General features: G+C 45.5%; 1 protein-coding gene across 1 annotated transcript in view; it reads left to right on the forward strand.

Annotated features, from left to right (window-relative positions):
* The first annotated feature begins 217 nt into the window (after positions 1 to 217).
* The window catches only part of Myh11 (myosin heavy chain 11), a 105,772-nt gene continuing 88,507 nt past the window's right edge, over positions 218 to 17,482 (forward strand). Inside the window, 3 exon segments of the mRNA XM_051168257.1 lie at positions 218 to 414; positions 12,097 to 12,439; positions 12,442 to 12,459. Of these exon segments, the coding sequence (XP_051024214.1) occupies positions 12,113 to 12,439; positions 12,442 to 12,459 (345 nt within the window). The 5' untranslated portion in view covers positions 218 to 414; positions 12,097 to 12,112.

The following is a 17,482-nucleotide window of genomic DNA, read 5'->3' on the forward strand; positions in this document are numbered from 1 at the left end:
AGGTTAACATCCATCTGGAATGGACCTAGGGGGGAAAATTCGCAAGTTTCCCTCCAGACTGCGTACTGATCTCTTTTCTCTAGGGACCCAGGATCTGGGTGGCTGCAGGAAGCGAGGGACGAGGCTGCCGGCCAGTGCTCTGGCAGCCCCGCTGTGCTCCCCAGCCAGGTGGTTCCCGGGGGCGGGGGGAGTGGGGGGTTCTGGTCCTCACCTGCAGGGGGCGCCCCGAAGGGCAGAGGACCCTCCCACCTCGCCCAGCGGCCGCCTCCCCTTCCCACCCTCAGGCAGCGAGGGCTCTATAAAGCCAGGCGTCTGAGGCGAACAGAGAGATTTGGACCGCCCCAGCCTGGGACCCGTGCCAGATCCAAGCTCTCCATCCTGTGTCCTCCTGCTTGCCCCACCAGTAGCAGATCTGTAAGTAGAGCTGGTCTCCTAGTGGTAAGGGGTGGTGGGCTTGAGCTGCCTTTAGAGTATCCTCCTGGGAGTGGGGACCCTGAGGGGTCCTGATTGTCCTGTCTTATAATGACAGTGGAAAGGAGCCTGGTGCAGGATCATCCTAGACTCCTGTGACCCCCACTCCCACCCCCGCCCCTGCAAACTAGCATCCTCAGGTTGGAGGAGGAGCAGTACCACCTGGGGAAGTCGGGAGGTAATTTAAAGGTTCTGGTGGCTAGGCCCAATTCCAGGTATGCTAGAGTCTAAATAACAAACAAAATGGACTCCTTAAAAAGCAACTAGTGGTTAGAGACTGCGCTGTGGGAGTGCACTGCGGGTCCTGGGTTCAAATCCCAATATTGGGACGGAGAGCAGACCTCCCAGGTTATTCTGACTAGAAGGTCATTGGATGGATAACCCACTGACCATTGCACAAAGTAACCCAAAAACATGGGTGAGGGTGTGGGTGGCCCTGAGCAAAGGCTGTGTGCTAGTGTTTTCCACCTGCTTAGGTGCTTGTGCTGGGGATAGTCACTGGAAGACTAGGCAGTTTGTGGTAAGATAAGGTTCAGTTTCTTTCAGTTCTGGTTCCTTCCATACCCCAGACCCTGCGAATTAACAAAGGAGCTCGTCTCCAGGTTGATGTTAGGGCCTCGGATGCCCAGGTGGGTGCTAAGGCTTGATTTGCGCCGGCACCACCCACAGGTGCACTGAGTAAACAGGCTCTGGGGCACGTTGGGGCTCCTCAATCGGCAGGTTGCTCTTTGTCGGGTCAAAGGAACTAGCAGGAGAAAGTTCTGCTGTTCCAGTTCAGATCTGGAGGAGTCTTGCCATGTCCAGAAAGCACCGCCCCAGCTATGCCTGTCAGAGAAGAAAAGAACACGTTTAGAAAGCCAGAACTAGGCTGCTTTGGTCCTACCACTAGGAACTGAGAGTAGTCTATGAGCTTTCTGGGAAAGAACGGAAGTCTGGCTGTGTTTAGTAAACTGCTCTGCTTCGTTCTATTTCCTCTGGTGAAGGCTGGTCTCTTCAGTTTACTTCAAGATGCTATTTTAGACTTGGCTTAGAGAAAGAGATGGTGACCATACAGGCCTGACAGTTTCATGTGGTAGGGAGCACTTTCTCTTCCATGCTGCTGTTGATGGCACACTTACTTTAGCAGCATTTAAGTGGAATTGGGTTCTTTTAATCACGTCCATTTCATCACAAAGGTACTGTGAGCCTGTTTAGTATATAAAACAGCTGAAGCTCGGTGAGGTTCAGCGAACTCCTCAGGGCCACACAGGTAGGCAGCCAGTAAGCCTCTTTCCAAGTTTGTCTGATATCGAGTTCATACCTTGACATCTTTTCTCTTTACTGAAAACCAGAACCTACTAGATGCATGTTTCTGCAGTGCTTCCAGCTTCTATCTCTCTTTGAAGATTTAAACTGAACTTTTACAAAGACTGTTCACTAGTGGCATGAGGGTGTGGTGGGAGTCCACGAGGCTGGGCCACTGCCATCCCAAGATCCCAAAACATGCTTGTGCCAAGCCACCTGGAGAGACCTGTGGGTTTGCCTCAGAAGCATCACGGACTTTTATTATCATATCTGACATAGAGTCCCTTTTCCGTACAAGGTAGTCACTATGGATTTATCGTTACTTTTTTGTGGGAGGATGGGCTGGAGGCACACATGCCCATGTATGGTAGTGTTTTCCATGAGGCCATCGCCAGTCCGCTGTCCAATCACTCAGCCTTTTGATGCAGCCTGACTGCCTTGGACTCTGGGACTTCTCTGTCTCTCCCCTGCAGGGACTGTGGGACACTTAGAAAGCAGTGAGGTTCTTCTCCCTCCCTCCCTCCCTCTCTCTCTCTCTTCTCTCTCTCTCTCTCTCTCTCTCTCACACACACACACACACACACACACACACACACACACACACACACCCCTTCTTCCTGGAAGTTTTATTTTCTAGTGGAAGCTATCTCCTTTCTTCCATGCATCTAATATGAACAGATGGTATTTATACCTGATGAACCATGGAGCGACTATGAAACAGGATAAAGATTACACTTTTAGGAAACTATGTCCCGTTTCAAATAGTCAGAATCAGAAGGTCCCAAACACATTATTTTGCCAGGCGTGGTGTCTCATGTCTGTAATACTAGCACTTGGGTGGCTGAGGTAAGAGAAAGAGAGTTTTAGGCTCACCTGGGATACATAGCAAGTCCGGGTCTTCCTGGACTAGTGGGAAACACTAGCTCAGAAAAAAATCAAAACCTCAGCCTAACAGTGCATAACTGTAACCCCAGCATCTGAGAGGTGAGGCAGGAGGATCGAGAGTTCAAAGTCATCCTCAGCTGCATAGTAGGTTCAAAGTCAGCCTGGGTTACCTGGAAATCTTATTTCTAAAAAATGTTATTGTTGATCACCCTGGTTGTTTTCCCATCTGCAAAATGGGACTGGTGAGAATTGCCAGTGTGTTAAGCAGTATGCTAATGCTTTTGTAGCACTTACTTAGTCCTCACAGAAGTTAGAAGATCACTTAGCTCATGTATACAGGGTCCTGGGTTGGATCCCCAGGGCTGCAACAAAAAGAGAAAGAAATTAGCAAAAGTCTAGTCTTCACAGTAGCCCTGTGGAACCAGTGCTAATAATAGCCTTCACTCCATTTCATAACTGTGGGCTTTAAAGCCTTGTTCTAGCTCTAAGAGATGAGAGTTTACAAAGCAAGATTCTCCTAACTGCAGGGTTGCCCTTTTGGGAGCATTTGAAGGGTTTGATACAAGGTTGACCCCAGCAAACTTCAGATGGTCATTTATAGTAATATGTCTAGAAGCATGCTCTGTGTGACACAGCTTGTATCAATAAACCAGAAAACCCAAAATGTAGTCTATCCCCTAAAGGAGAAACTCACCTCTGATTTTCCTTTTTTAAAAACGTAATTTATTTATTTTTATTTTATGTGCATTGGTGTTTTGCCTGCATGTATGTCTGTGGGTGTCAGATGTTGGAGTTACAGACAGTTGTGAGCTGCCATGAGGGTGCTGGGAATTGAACCCGGATCCTCTGGAAAAACAGTCAGTGCTCTTAAGCACTGAGCCATCTCTCCAGCCTCTGGTTTTCCTTTTGTGTATGTTACCAGCATACTCCCCAACCAGTTCTACTAGCATGCTTTTGATCACTTTGTCCCTTTAGACTCTTTTTGATTTTTTGTTTTGTTTTCTTTTTTTGGTTTTTTGAGGCAGGGTTTTTCTGTGTAGCCTTGGCTGTCCTAGACTCACTTTGTAGACCAGGCTGGCCTTGAACTCACAGCAATCTGCCTGCCTCAGCCTCCTGAGTGCTGGGATTAAAGGTGTGCACCATAGACTCTTTTTGAATCTCTTGTGCCCAGGAGAAGCCTGCCCGGCTCTCACAGTGGCCCCTTTGCTCCCTGGTTCTTGTTCTGTCACCCATGACCTTTAGTCACATTGACCTACAGGCCTCAAGGACCAGCGGGCACAGAGTTGGAAAAAGACAAGCAAGAATTTAAGGTCACTTTAGTCTGTGTTTAGACTGCAGAGGAGGAGAACGGCCCAGCATTCTAGGAGGGGGAGCTCAGTTTGCGATGACTCACCCGAGCTTCAGAGAACCATTTCTTATCAGAATGGCCAACAGAGGGTAGGGGCCTAGCCTGCTCCACTCATACCCACTTAAACAGATCCTCACAGATGAATCCAGTCCACTATGGGCTGGAAATTAGTTTTTAACAGCATCCATACTGAACACATAGAGACTTTCTTGTCATGTAGCAGGATAGCTGTTTCTGCCACTCTGAAAGACAGCCGGGAGATTGCTCACGGTGCCATGCAAAGACTACAGCTTTTTATGGAGTAGACTCCAGCGTCTGTGGAGTGTAGTATCCGAAGTGGTCCTAAAGCTGACCAAAGGATAACTGCGCCTTCCTGCCCATCCCCAGTAGTGAAGCATGCAGCCAATGGCAGAGAATCCCAAGTCTCTGAAACCACCAAAGGTCATTGTAGCCATCCCTCTGATTCCAGATAAGCATTTTTAATCCTTTTTGCGCCCCTCCATTTTGCCTGTCTTCATATGTACTCCTAACAGACATTCTTATATAGCATTCTAAAATTTTCCTAAGTCAAATTTCCCTTTTTAGTCAGACCCTGGCATTCTACAAAACATTTTTCCCTTACCACAAATCTTCATTATCTTTTCTATATATTTATGTCACTGTATGCTTCTTTTTATCTGCTGCATAATATTCTGTTATATGGAAGTATAATGTCTTACCAAATGTATACTCTTATAAATATACTGGGTCCATGCCACCAGGTGTAAATAATGTTTGGTGGAGTATCCATGTATAGGCTGACTGTTGCTTAGAAAACATGCCTAGGACCAGAAATGTTCCAGAGCTTTCCTTTTCAGATACTTCTTCTTAATTTTCAGATATTTACATATACACAATAAGTTATATCTCTCTTTTCTGTGTGTGCAGGGCAAGCACTTTGCTATGTCCCCAGCCCATGACCCTCTCCTTTAATCTCCAAATCCTCTTAGTGGGAGAGACAGAATCATTTCACCTTAGCCATTGAAAAGAGATTCCTTCTCAAGCCTATTGAAAAGCTACTGAGATTCCCAGGGGTGGGGGGTGAGGAAGAGAAAGAGAGAAAGAGAGAGAGAGAGAGAGAGAGAGAGAGAGAGAGAGAGAATGAATGAGGGCTGGTGGTTAACATGCCATTATGAAGAGACAGGTTCTTATCCTCTTTCTCCTGGGGGGGTGCCCTGAGGGGACGTGGTAGGGAGGTATGTCACATTGCGGCCAGGAAATGAGAGTAAAAGGACTGTTAGATTTGAGGTCAAACCTTTTTTTTTTTTTTTTTTTTAACCATTTATGACCTTAGTTGTATAACAGGAAAGTGGGGATATAAGTGATGCCCACTCCACAGAACCTTCAGGTGTGTGCCACTGTGCAGGGCTGGCAGCTGCAGCTGTATTATTTTTTCTTCCTTCCTGCATTTTATGAAATGTCCATCCTGATACTTCTTGGTACACTGTCACTGTCACTGTCCCCAGCTTTTAAAAACTTCAGGCTCTGAACACAGGCTGTGGCAAGTTCTTCAGACAATAAACTGAGTTACCCTGAACTTTTAAGCTGCCAGGACAGAAACAGAATGTCCATGCCTGAAATTCTATCTGTCCTCAAATTCCCTGCCTGCCTCCTCAAAATTAAAACAAAAATGAACAACATCAAAACAACTTTCTTCAGAAGCCACAATGTCCAGCTAAAAGGACAGACAAGCTACTTTGCCTCTGTGTGCCTCAGTTTCCTCATTTGTAAACAAGTGATGACATCTCTCCAGGATTGTTTTTGTGATGCTGGGACTAGGATACAAGGCCTAGGGCATTCTAGACAAGCACTCGGCCTCTAAACTATACTCTCCAGCCTTGAAAGTTGTTTTCTGAAGTGTTACTGTGTTTTATGGTACTGGGAACACAGGGCCTGGAGCATTCTATCTATCTATCTATCTATCTATCTATCTATCTATCTGTCTGTCTATCTATTTTTAGGTTTTGTGGTTTAGCAACTATTACTGGTATTATTTATGGGGCTCTGTGAATTCTCTCCAAGGAAAGTACATGTCCAGTACTGTTCTGGGAGCCTCTCCCTCCCCACAGGTTCACAGAAGCAGAGTGGTTTTCTGATTATAAAATCTGCTGAGAGTCACGATGTCCTGTCTAGGCTTCACATCTTAATGAAGAGCAAGGAAGATGTGGCACATACTCTGACGTGTGTGTGTGTGTGTGTGTGTGTGTGTGTGTGTGTGTGTGTGTGTGATGCATGTGATAGTGCATGTGTGTGTTTGTGTGTGTGTGTTTGAGACATGCATGTAGTAGTGCATGTGTTTGTGTGTGTGTGTTTGAGACATGCATGTGGTAGTGCATGTGCGGGTATATGTGTGTGTGTGTGTGACATGCATGTGGTAGTGCACGTGTGTGGGTGTATGAGTTTGCAGGCTGCAACTCTAAAACAGGATTTCTCACTGAACTAGAAGTTCCCATCTCTGCCATCAAGCTCTGGGGAATCTGCATATCTCCAACACCTTGTCAACACTGGGGTTACAGTCAAACATGGCAAACTTTGCTTTTTGTGTCACTTATGGGGATTCATGGTCAGGTCTGGATGCTTGTTGTCAACAGAGCCCTGCCTGTTGGCTTTGTCATCAGCTGTGTTTGAAAAGCATCCTTGATCCCATTCTGGGCCCTCCCCCAACCCCAAGTATTCCTGGGCACCAGGGATTCAGATCACCCCTCTGAAAACTTTGGCTTTGACCAAAGCAGTCTTGTGCTTCACAACTGTCAAGGGCAACAAGTCCTTGGGGAGCAACCAGCTGCCATCACTCCTTTTTTGGCCAGAGACTCAATCTTTGCACTTGATCTTATTTGTGCTTTTGAGCCCTGGTTCAGATGAGGTTCCTGGAAAAGCTAATCTTCATGTCTTTTCATTTTTCTGTTGAATGTTCTGCGATGTTTTCTAACTTAGTTGCAATTTTTAAAAAAAAATCCTACTTGCTGTTGAGGAGGCATGACACACTACTTCCTCAAACCCTCTGTGTGAGCAGAGACCATTTTAAAAGGCCCCCCACCTATTACAGAAAATGTAAAATTTACTTCACACTTCTGAACTACATGATCAAAGGAAGTTTTATTTTCCTTTTTAAAGTAAAAATTAACAATTATTTCATAGGTGTGGCCTCCACATGCCAGGTGCATGTGTAGAAGTCAGAGACAACTTACAGGAGTTGGTTTGCTCTTTTCATTATGTAGGCCCTGGAGATAGAACTCACATCATCAGGTTCCATGGTAATCATCCTTACTCCCATGAGCCATCTTTCTACAGCTCCCTCCCTAAGTGGTTTATTACGTTTTATTTAAACAAACAAACAAACAAATAAACAAAAACCCCACAAAACCAAACAACAACAGAAAGACCTCATGTAGTCCAAGGAGGCTTTAAACTCCCCACATGGCTGAGGATGACTTTGAACTCCTAATCTTTGTGCCTCCACCTCCTAGATACTGGAAATAGCCATGCCTCATTTCTCAACACAGAGTTTAAGAAATCGTCTAAAGTAAAAGTGGAGATGTGTGCCTATGACCCTTGCACTCGGGAAGCTAAGGCTTCCCGAGTTTGAAACCAGCCCAGACTACACAGGAGCTCATCAACAAATAAAGCTTCAATTTTCCTTGCTTATTTCTTTTTTTAATTAAATATTTTTTATTTTTTACATATACATTTATATTATTACACATATATACAGTAAACTACCTATAGCAAGAAGAACCACGACACAATCAGGAATTGTATAAATGTTACATTCTTAGTGTTTTGGCTATTTGTATTTGACAGCCTTGAAGAAAACATCTTTCCTATCTTGGTGCATCTAAAATTCTGAATGTAAATCAATCTCCATCTTGTCATTATCAACTTAAAACATCTATTTAGACCTAAAAACATCATAACCCCTAAACAACTAAGCTTCAATGTAAAACTAAGCTACCTGACCTTCAACTCCATCAGAGACTTGAGAAGGAATAAACTTGGCCACCTTAGTAAGCCAGGAGTGCATGTTAATAGCTTTCCAAATGATAAGATGACAGAGACAGTTTTCTACCTGAGTAGTCACCCAAAACTATAACACTGGAGCATCTTCTTCAGCCTTCTGTCCCAATATATCTGACAGACATATTTGTGAGGCAGGAACTATTAAGGACTTGCTTACCGTGTCTTGGCAGAATTTGGCCGTCGATTCTGCCTTTATCCAAGCTTGCCCTTTTTAAGGCAGAATTTTGTCTGTGGTAGAAATGAAGACATTTTGTCCAGTGGCTTGTTTGCCACATTTGAAGGCATCTCCATAAGGAGGTTCTTTGATGTTCATCATCTTCTTGGAGGTAGGCTGGGTGTTGCCATGAGTTAACTTGTCTCACTGTCAGTGAACCTTTAAAATAATACAAACATTTTAACTGCCGTATTCTGCATGTCTCTGAGGTTTTTAAAGACCTTATTTAACTATTTTACCTTATCTTTCTATAGAATCATATCTATCTGCCACATCTAAGATGTGTATTCTTGTGATAAAAGTAAATTAGCAATTGACATGACCATGATTTGATCAACTAACAATTAACTTGTATAACTTATTTATCCTAAACAGCCTGCAATAGCACTTTCAAAGTCCTGGAAGTAAACTTTGTATTATAATTGAGTATATGGGTACAATACCTCATATTGGAGTAGAAATAGATATATAATGTGTGTGAAGAATAATCTTACATTTTAATTCTATACCACTGTATCTAAAATCAAACTTATTTTGTACCTATGTACACAATTCTACACCAGGAATTCTATACCTTGTGAGTGACAACCAAGGCATTAAGTTGAGGAGTAGAGTCACTAACCTACTTCTTTGACGTGGGAGGTGCTTTTAAATAACATTCTATCATTCTATTTTTGAAACAACTGCATTCAGTTTTACAAAATTTTTAATTTAAAGTTGTTTGTCTGTTCATACATCTTGTTATTTGGAACAGGGTCTTATGTAGCCCAAGCATCCTCAAAGTTGTTGCGTATGGAAGGATAACCCTGATTTTTTTTTTTTTTTTTTTTTGTACTACTGTCTTCTCAAGGTCAAGCATTTTAAAACAGGCAAAAACAAACATTATTTTTGATCTTTGATTTGATGCACAGGTATATTGGGTACATTCACACACACACACACACACACACACACACACACACGTGTGTGTGTGTGAGAGAGAGACAGACAGACAGACAGACAAAGAGAGAGAGAGACAGAGACAGAGACAGAGAGAGAGAGAGGTGCTTTGCAGCAGGCACTTTTACCCACTGAGAACCTCTCGCTGGCCCCATCCTCTGGTATATTTATTGGTAGTGATAGCACTTACTTGCTTTGAATCCCATCTGGCGGCTTATTTTTGTTGCTTGGCTTTGAGGCAGATCTTAACTCTGTGCCCCAAACTGGCTTAGGATTCACAGGAATCATCCTGCCTCAGTCTCCCAAGTGCTGAGACTGCAGGTGTGAGCCACTAGGCCTGACTGCTTCTGAAAGCTTTTCTACTTTTTCTCCCTCTGTGTGTTGGTCTTATTGCCAGCCTGTCCCGTCTACAGCCCTCCATCAGCTTTACAGCTAATAGTCTTAAAGTGGAGATCCTGGTGGCTGAGGAAATAGCTCAGTTGCAAAGCATGGAGACCTGAGTTCAGATCCCTAAAGCCCACAAAAAAGCTAGGCATGGCAGCATGCACCTGTAAGCCCAGCACTGGGAAGACAGAGAGAGGAGGATACCACAAACTTGCTGGTCGGATAGTCTAGTTCAATTGGTGAACTCCAAACTCAGTGAGACCCTATCTCAAAAATAAGGTGGGAAGTGAATGAAGGTGACATCTGACATTAAGCCCTGGTCTCCATACATGTATGCACACATGTGTACTCCCTCACATGAACACATATATACACAGACATGTACACACACATGAATGAACACACTTATACGCACATGAACAGGTGCACACATTAAAATACATATGTACATATATATAAGTGTACACATAAACATATGTTCTGTGTATAAACATACATATGCCTAACGCATGCATTAACACATACACACAGATGTTCACACTAATGCATATATATTCACACATGGATATGTGAATACATACATATATGTTATGTTATGTTTTATATTACACTCCACCACGGGAGTACATCCCAGTCCAGGTTTCAAATGCTTTTGAACAGAAAAATAAGCTATTATCCATATTGTTTTGCAGTTCCCTTTATTTTTAAAAATGACCTCTTGATAGTCGATCCCCAGCATTCTCCCTGCAACAGAGCTTCATTGGGAAGCAATTCACATATAATCTAATTCACTTGTCTACTTTTTGATGAGAAGGATCGAACCCAGGGCCTTGTAAAGCTAAGCACGCATCTCACCACCGAGCTGCATTCTTAGTCCCTTTCCCGTTGACTTTTTTCAGTCCGATTCTTTTCAGAGTCTTCTTATTTGTGCATCCACTGCTACAGTAACATTTTCACCGCCTTCCAAATAACTACGCACCTGTTAGCTGTTACCTTGAGATTCTTCCCCCAGCTCCTGGAAGTTGCTAATTTGCTTTGTTTTCATGGGTTTGCCTATTCTGGACAGTTTTTTCTTTTTTTAAAGATTTATTTATTTAAAGACTTATTTTAAAGACTTATTTTAAAACTTATTGATTATGTATACAGTGTTTGTCTGTCTGCATCTGTGCCTGCATGTCAGAAAAGGGTACCAGATCTCACTATCAATGATTGTCAGCCACCAGGTGGTTGCTGGGAATTGAACTCAGGACCTCTGAAAGAGCAGACAGTGCTCCTAACCTTTGAGCCATCTCTCCAGCCATGGACATTTCTTATAAATTGAATCATACTATCTGTGGCCTTTCTTTTAGCATTGTGTCTTCAAATTCAGCCACAATGTAGCAGGTGCAGCATTCTGCTCTTTTTTTATGGCTCAATATATTCCACTGTAAAGATCTACCATATTTTATTTATTCATTCATCTGTTCATGGACATTTGTGTTGTTTCTACTTTGGGGCTATTATAAACTTGCTAGGAACATTGATGACCACATTTTTAGATGCATCAATGCATTATCCTAAGAATGGAACTCCTGAATTATATGGTAGTTCTGTGTTTAAACATCAGAGAATCCACCATTTATTTTGTAGCAGGCAGTTAAGATTTAGATATATTCTAGCTGGGCAGTGGAGACACACACCTGTAATCCCAGCACTCGGGAGGCAGAGTCAGACGGATCTCAGTGAGTTCAAGGGCAGCCTGCTCTACAGAGCTAGTTCCAGGACAGCCAAGAAAACCTGTCTTGAAAAACAAAAAGATTTGGGGCTGGAGAGATGGTTCAGCAGTTAAGAGCACTGGCTGCTCCTTCTTCCAGAGGATCTACAGTTCAATTCCAGTACCCACATGGCCACTCACAACTATCTATAACTCCAGTTCTAGGGGATCTGATACCCTCACACCAACGCATATAAAATAAAGTTAAATAAAAATTTAAAAGTATTTAAGCATCTTCTATGTCAATATTTACAGAAAAACTTCATCAGCACTGAATAGTAGTTCACTGTAAGCAAATGCCATGGTTTACGTATCTAGTCTCACAGAGATGGACGTTTGGATTGCCTGGGTTTCATTATGAGACTCCTGTGTTGTTGCCTACCTGAAGAGCCTCAGAGTTACTGCCCTCTTAGATAACATAACCAATAACATAGGAAGCTTTCTTCTTCTTCTTCTTCTTCTTCTTCTTCTTCTTCTTCTCCTTTTTTTTTTTTTTTTTTTTTTTTTGTACCTTGAATCCCTAGATATGGTGAGGTGAGTGCCTACTAGTCCTCCCCAGCCCCACCCCCGAGACAGGGTTTCTCTGTGTAGCCTTGGCTGTCCTAGACTCTCTTTGTAGACCAGGCTGGCCTTGAACTCACAGAGCTCATCCTGCCTCTGCCTCCCCAGAGTGCTGGGATCACAGGTGTGTGCCATCATGCCTGGCCAACAAGGGCCTACTTGTCTTAGGCTTTACTCTGACCCTGTCTCTTCACTCCACAGGGGACCACCAGGCACCATGGCACAGAAAGGGCAACTCAGCGATGATGAGAAGTTCCTATTTGTGGACAAAAACTTCATGAACAGCCCAATGGCCCAGGCTGACTGGGTAGCCAAGAAGCTGGTGTGGGTCCCTTCGGAGAAGCAGGGCTTCGAGGCAGCCAGCATCAAGGAGGAGAAGGGCGATGAGGTGGTCGTGGAGCTGGTGGAAAATGGCAAGAAGGTCACAGTGGGCAAAGATGACATCCAAAAAATGAACCCGCCTAAGTTCTCCAAGGTGGAGGACATGGCAGAACTGACGTGCCTCAATGAGGCCTCTGTCCTGCACAACCTGAGGGAGCGATACTCTTCTCGGGCCTAATCTATGTGAGTATCTGGGGTTAATGGCCTACCTTCAGTCTCCTTGTGGAACGGAAGGGACTAGAAATGTGTTTGTGTGAGCTGGGTGTGGTACATGGCCCTCACTGCAGCATTCAGGGGCTTGATGTGGAGGCTCAAGAGTTCAAGGCTAGCTTGGGCTACATAGTGAGACCTAGTCTTCAAAAAACTGCTTGTTCTGTGTGTATGAAGACATGAGTTTGGATCCCCAGCACCCAAGTAAAAAATTGGGCATGGCAACACATGCGTGTGATCCCTGTCCTGGCAGATACACAAACAAGGCCAGCCAAACTGATGAGTTCTCATTTAGTGAGAAACTAAGACAGAGAATGAATGAGGAAGACAGCCATTTTTAACCTCTGTCATGCAGATACATGTTCATACACAAACATGTACACACATACATACCACACACACACAAGCAAAACTTGTGTTTAGGATGCAGGTCAAAATTTGGCAGCTTTGACTAAGTGAGAGAGACAAGATGGCTTCACAGCTCTGTCCTGCCCTTCCTGGTTCAAGGTATAGAACAGACCATTGTCTCTTGTCTGTAAAATAGGAATGGTCACCTTCCACAGGAGTGTGCAGAGTCCACATGGTCATATGCTTCAGAGTGCTAAAGCAGGTGACATGACACCATGGGTGTTGAAGTTGTCTTTCCTGGTCCTTCCTCCATCTTAGAATTATGAAAAGCTCCTCAGAAAGGCTAGTGCCTCCCTGCCCCTGCGGACTATGGCACATAAGGATCTAAATAGGTTTTCTGAAGGCCCTCTGTGTCACACAGGAATGGCCACATGGGACCTAGAATTCATAGGTCCATTGCAGTGGCTTCGAGTCACGCTTTCCCGCTGCCTGCCTTTTAACCAATTGAGAGGTGAGTTTGTTTGTTTGTTTGTTTGGTTGGTTGGTTGTATTTGTTTTAAACATGAGTATTTATGGGGTCTTTCTTCAGCTAAATCTTAGCCACATGTCATAAGCTTAACAGCTGCTGTACCAGATGACATAATTCTAGAACATTCTCTCCCACATGTTCTGTTGTTCAGCCTGAGCCACCTGATGAGGATAGTAAAGGTTCCTTGTGGATTGTACCAGCTCCTTAGAACTCCAAGGACACAGATGTCCCCAGCATTTCTGCCTGACATCTCTGAAGGTGCTGGTGGGTCCTTTGGAAGGTTCCTTCTTTTTCCAAAATGTTCTTTTCCTCTCTGAACCATGAGGAACCATGTCAGCCTTATGTATTGAAGCTCTTTCTAGAAAGATCATGGATATTTCCTGGCAGATGGACCCTTGAGAATGCCCAGGGTTTTGTTCTTGCTTTGTGTCTGCTATGTTCCTGGTCCCCTTGCTGGGTCCCTTGCACATCTTCTGGAAAAGGATGGTCCCATAGCCACAACATCTCCTTCCAACCCTTCAGAGCATGCAACCTCTAACAATGTGGCATAGCGTTGTCACCTGAACCTGCATGCTCACTTCACCTGACAACTCTGTGACATAGTGGGAATCAGGAAGCAGGGGGCCTTGGGAAAGTCCCGAGACCAGAGATCACTAGGAACAGATTAAGAGTGTCTGGAGGCTTCAGGTCCCTGCCATGCTTTTCTGAAGGGATTAGATTCAGCCCTCTTGGCCTCAGGACGGTGTGTCCTCTCTGCCTAGTATCATTCTGATCAAATGGATCACTTCATAGAAACTTCTGCCTATAATGAAATAAAAATTGCATGGGCCTGGGATCCAGGAGTGACCCCCAGCCTACAGCAGCATCGTGCAGGGTTCCTGTGACTGCCTGTGTCAGGGCATTCTGGGCTCTCAGCTCAGGAGGCTGGCTGCCTGGTTTTTTTCCCTTAATGATAGAATCCTTCCACTGGCCTCCTCCTGAACAAAGGGCCTTTCAGAAGGTCATAGCAGACCTTTTACCCTCTGACATCCAGAAGGTTCTGTCTAAGGCAGAGAGCCCGCTTCCTCTTCTGCCTGTAGGTTCCTTGTGGGGCTGCTGCACAATATAGGGCACACCTGGCACATAGCTCTGACTCCTGATCTCGGGCCCTCTGGCTCTTCTATACATTGTCATTAGCTAAAACCTCTTTGCCTGTAATTTGTTACAGAGGGCATTAGCTGTCAGCTTTGTTCCAGGTTGTGCTGTGGTGGAGGGGGGGTGGGGGGGGGCGGGTAATGGAGAGAAGGGAGCTCAACTTTGGGACTATCATATGCCAGGGACTTTCCTGAGTCAGGACACTAGAAGCAGTCACTCCACAGGGCCCCAAAGGGTAGAAAGAAAAAGAATTGCAGGCCACCTCTTGGGAAGCCTTGTGAATTAGTTCTTACAGTCTTAAGGCTTCAAAGATGAAGCAGGGCTATTCACTCAGAAAATTGTTTGTAGAAGCACGTGAGGCTGGGCAGGTAGCCCCGTGAGGAAAGCACTTGCCTGGAAGCAGGAGAGTCTGGGCCCAGAAAGCCAGCTCCCACAGAAGCTGGGTGTGTGGAGCACCTCTGTCACCCGAGCACTGCGAGGGTAGAGATAGTGGATTCCAGGACGTCACTGGGTGCCAGCCTAGGCAGTCGGTCAGTGCCAGGTTCACTGAGAAAGACCTTTTTGTCTCAAATGATAGTGTAAGACACCCAGTGTTGACCTCTGGCCTCTACACACATGCACACATGTGTACACATGCACTCATTCACATGCGTCGCATACACCCCCAAAAGAAAGATATATGGCTCAAAAGGCAGAAGTTCCTCCCCCCCACCTTTAACTCCCTATCCTTTGTCTTGGGGACAAATGTGGTTTCCAGGGTTGTTTGTGCAGGTCTGAGAGTCTAACAAGTTTAACAGTGGCGTCACCCCCTGAGCCTTGTGCCAACCATTCCTTCTGCTCAGCTGTGCCTGTGGCCTTGGCTTCTCTCTGTCACCACCTACTCAGATCTAAGGCCTATTGAACAGCTCAGGTAGGCAGAGCTTGCCCTTTTGTTCCAGTGCCTTATCCTTCCCACTCCCACCCTGACTCCCCAAAGAGTAACTAACCCACCATTTGCCTGGAGACAGGATCTCGCTCTTTAGCTCAAGCTAGTCTCAAACTTGAGGTCTGCTCACCTCTGCTTTCCCAGTGCTGGGATTATAAGTATGGTCCCAACCTTCTTGGCTCCTCTGTGTCTCACGAAGAATTTTATACATAATATACATTCAGAACATTATCTGCTCCCTTAAAGTGACAGCTTGGGCCACATTCTGTTGTGCGTCTATTGGTTTTCTTTTTTGCATTTGTGTATCTTACTTAACACACATCCTTCAGAGCAGAGCAGGTTCTCCTGCTGTGGCCATGAGCTGCACTGGTAAGGCTCTCCCCTCCTGATGGGCACCTCCGCTGTCACTGGCCTTCCAGCCAGGGCACAAGCACATTCGTGATGAAGTGCCTGACTCCAGCACAGATACTCAGAAAGTGCGAATGCCCTCAGACAGCTTTGTAGAGAACGAGGGGTTCCGTTTAGTCTCTGGAGGAGAGAGGAGGTTCAGGGTCACGCCGTGTGCATGCACACCTAGTGGGTTACGAGGCAAAGCCGAGACTGCCCCTGGCACGTAGCTTTTGGTCAGCATCTTCCTCATTACTCGCAATCCTCCTCTCTTCCTGAGGCCAAGGCCTTGGGAGCAGCTCCTGCTTGGTGCTCTGGGGCTGACCATATAAAGTATGAGGAACAGCCAGGCTTGCTTCCTAATACGGTCACAAAAGGGAGATCCTACTCCAGCTGGGACCTGCTGGTGGCACTGGGCCTTGAGATGCCTAGCTGGGACACAGGAGGAGGAACGTCGGGACCTCTGAACTCAAGCATCAGGAGAGGGACAATCCTGGGCATGAGACCCTGGTTTCCTCAAGAGGATTTGCCAGCTGAGCAGACTCAGATCTGCCTGAAGCATGTGTGTGCTGTGTGGGTGGGCTCGCGGAGGACCGTAAGCGAGCGGGAAGACAGAGTGCTGCTCTCCCTGGGAACTCTCTCAAACTGGGCATAAATGGCTGACTGAGGTGCCTATTTAACATATTGAAGCAGATGCTTGACCCTGGTACTTCCAGCAGCTCTTGCTCCCTGTTAAAGAGTCCTCCTGCCTGGCATACCTGGCCTCCTGCCCTAAACTCTCTAGCCCTGAGCTTCACTGCCCTTCCCTCAGCTCTCTTCCCTATGTAACCCAGCCATTTTGACTATGTGTTGTTCCCTTCACCTCATGGTCTCTTGGCTTCTTGGTTTCCTCACTCACTCTTAGCCTCATGGCTCCTAGCTCCTTTCTCTTGCTTTCCTTCTTCCCCACCCCTACCCTGACCCCATGTTCAATCTGGAACCTTCCAGATGTCTCTGGCTGTGATTTCTCTCACATCTACAATAACCTTCCTCTTCAACCCATATCTAGGAACAGCATGTCCCCCCCCCTCTCTCTCTCCTCTCTCTCTCCTCTCTCTCTCTCTCTCTCTCTCTCTCTCTCTCTCTCTCTCTCTCTCTCTCTTTCTCTCATTCAGAGGTGGAATCTGGAAGACTTCTTTCTTTTACAGATTTTACTTAGCAAATATTTACTGTGCTGGGTGCTAGAGACACACAAGGGTACAGTTCAGTTGGGAGGGTGACTTTGAAGCTGAGCCCTGAAAGCAGAGATGGAAATGGGTCTGGGAAGACCAGGGGAAAGGAATTCCTGGCAATGGGAACAGCATATATGGAGGCTTCAGGGTGCCAAGTTTTCTGGTCTTATAAGACTAGGAGTATCCAGGCATAATCAGATTGACTGAGAACCACTATATTCAGGCATGGTGCTAAATTCTTCTTCATGTGCATTATTTCAGAGAAAAGCCACGAGGGAATGGTTAGCATGTCCCTTGGTTTGCAGATCAAGATGACCGAGGCTCAGATGGCCTCCCAGCTAGAAGGTAGCAGGTGAGGGTTCAAACTCAAGTCTCCGGCACTCTTAGCTATGGCCTGGGGTTTAGACATGGCTTAGAAGATGGTGGTGGTGTCCCAGACATAAATGGCACCATTCTGAAAGA

The sequence above is a fragment of the Acomys russatus genome, chromosome 25 (assembly GCF_903995435.1).
Source record: "Acomys russatus chromosome 25, mAcoRus1.1, whole genome shotgun sequence".
In the NCBI taxonomy this organism is placed as follows: Eukaryota; Metazoa; Chordata; class Mammalia; order Rodentia; family Muridae; genus Acomys; species Acomys russatus.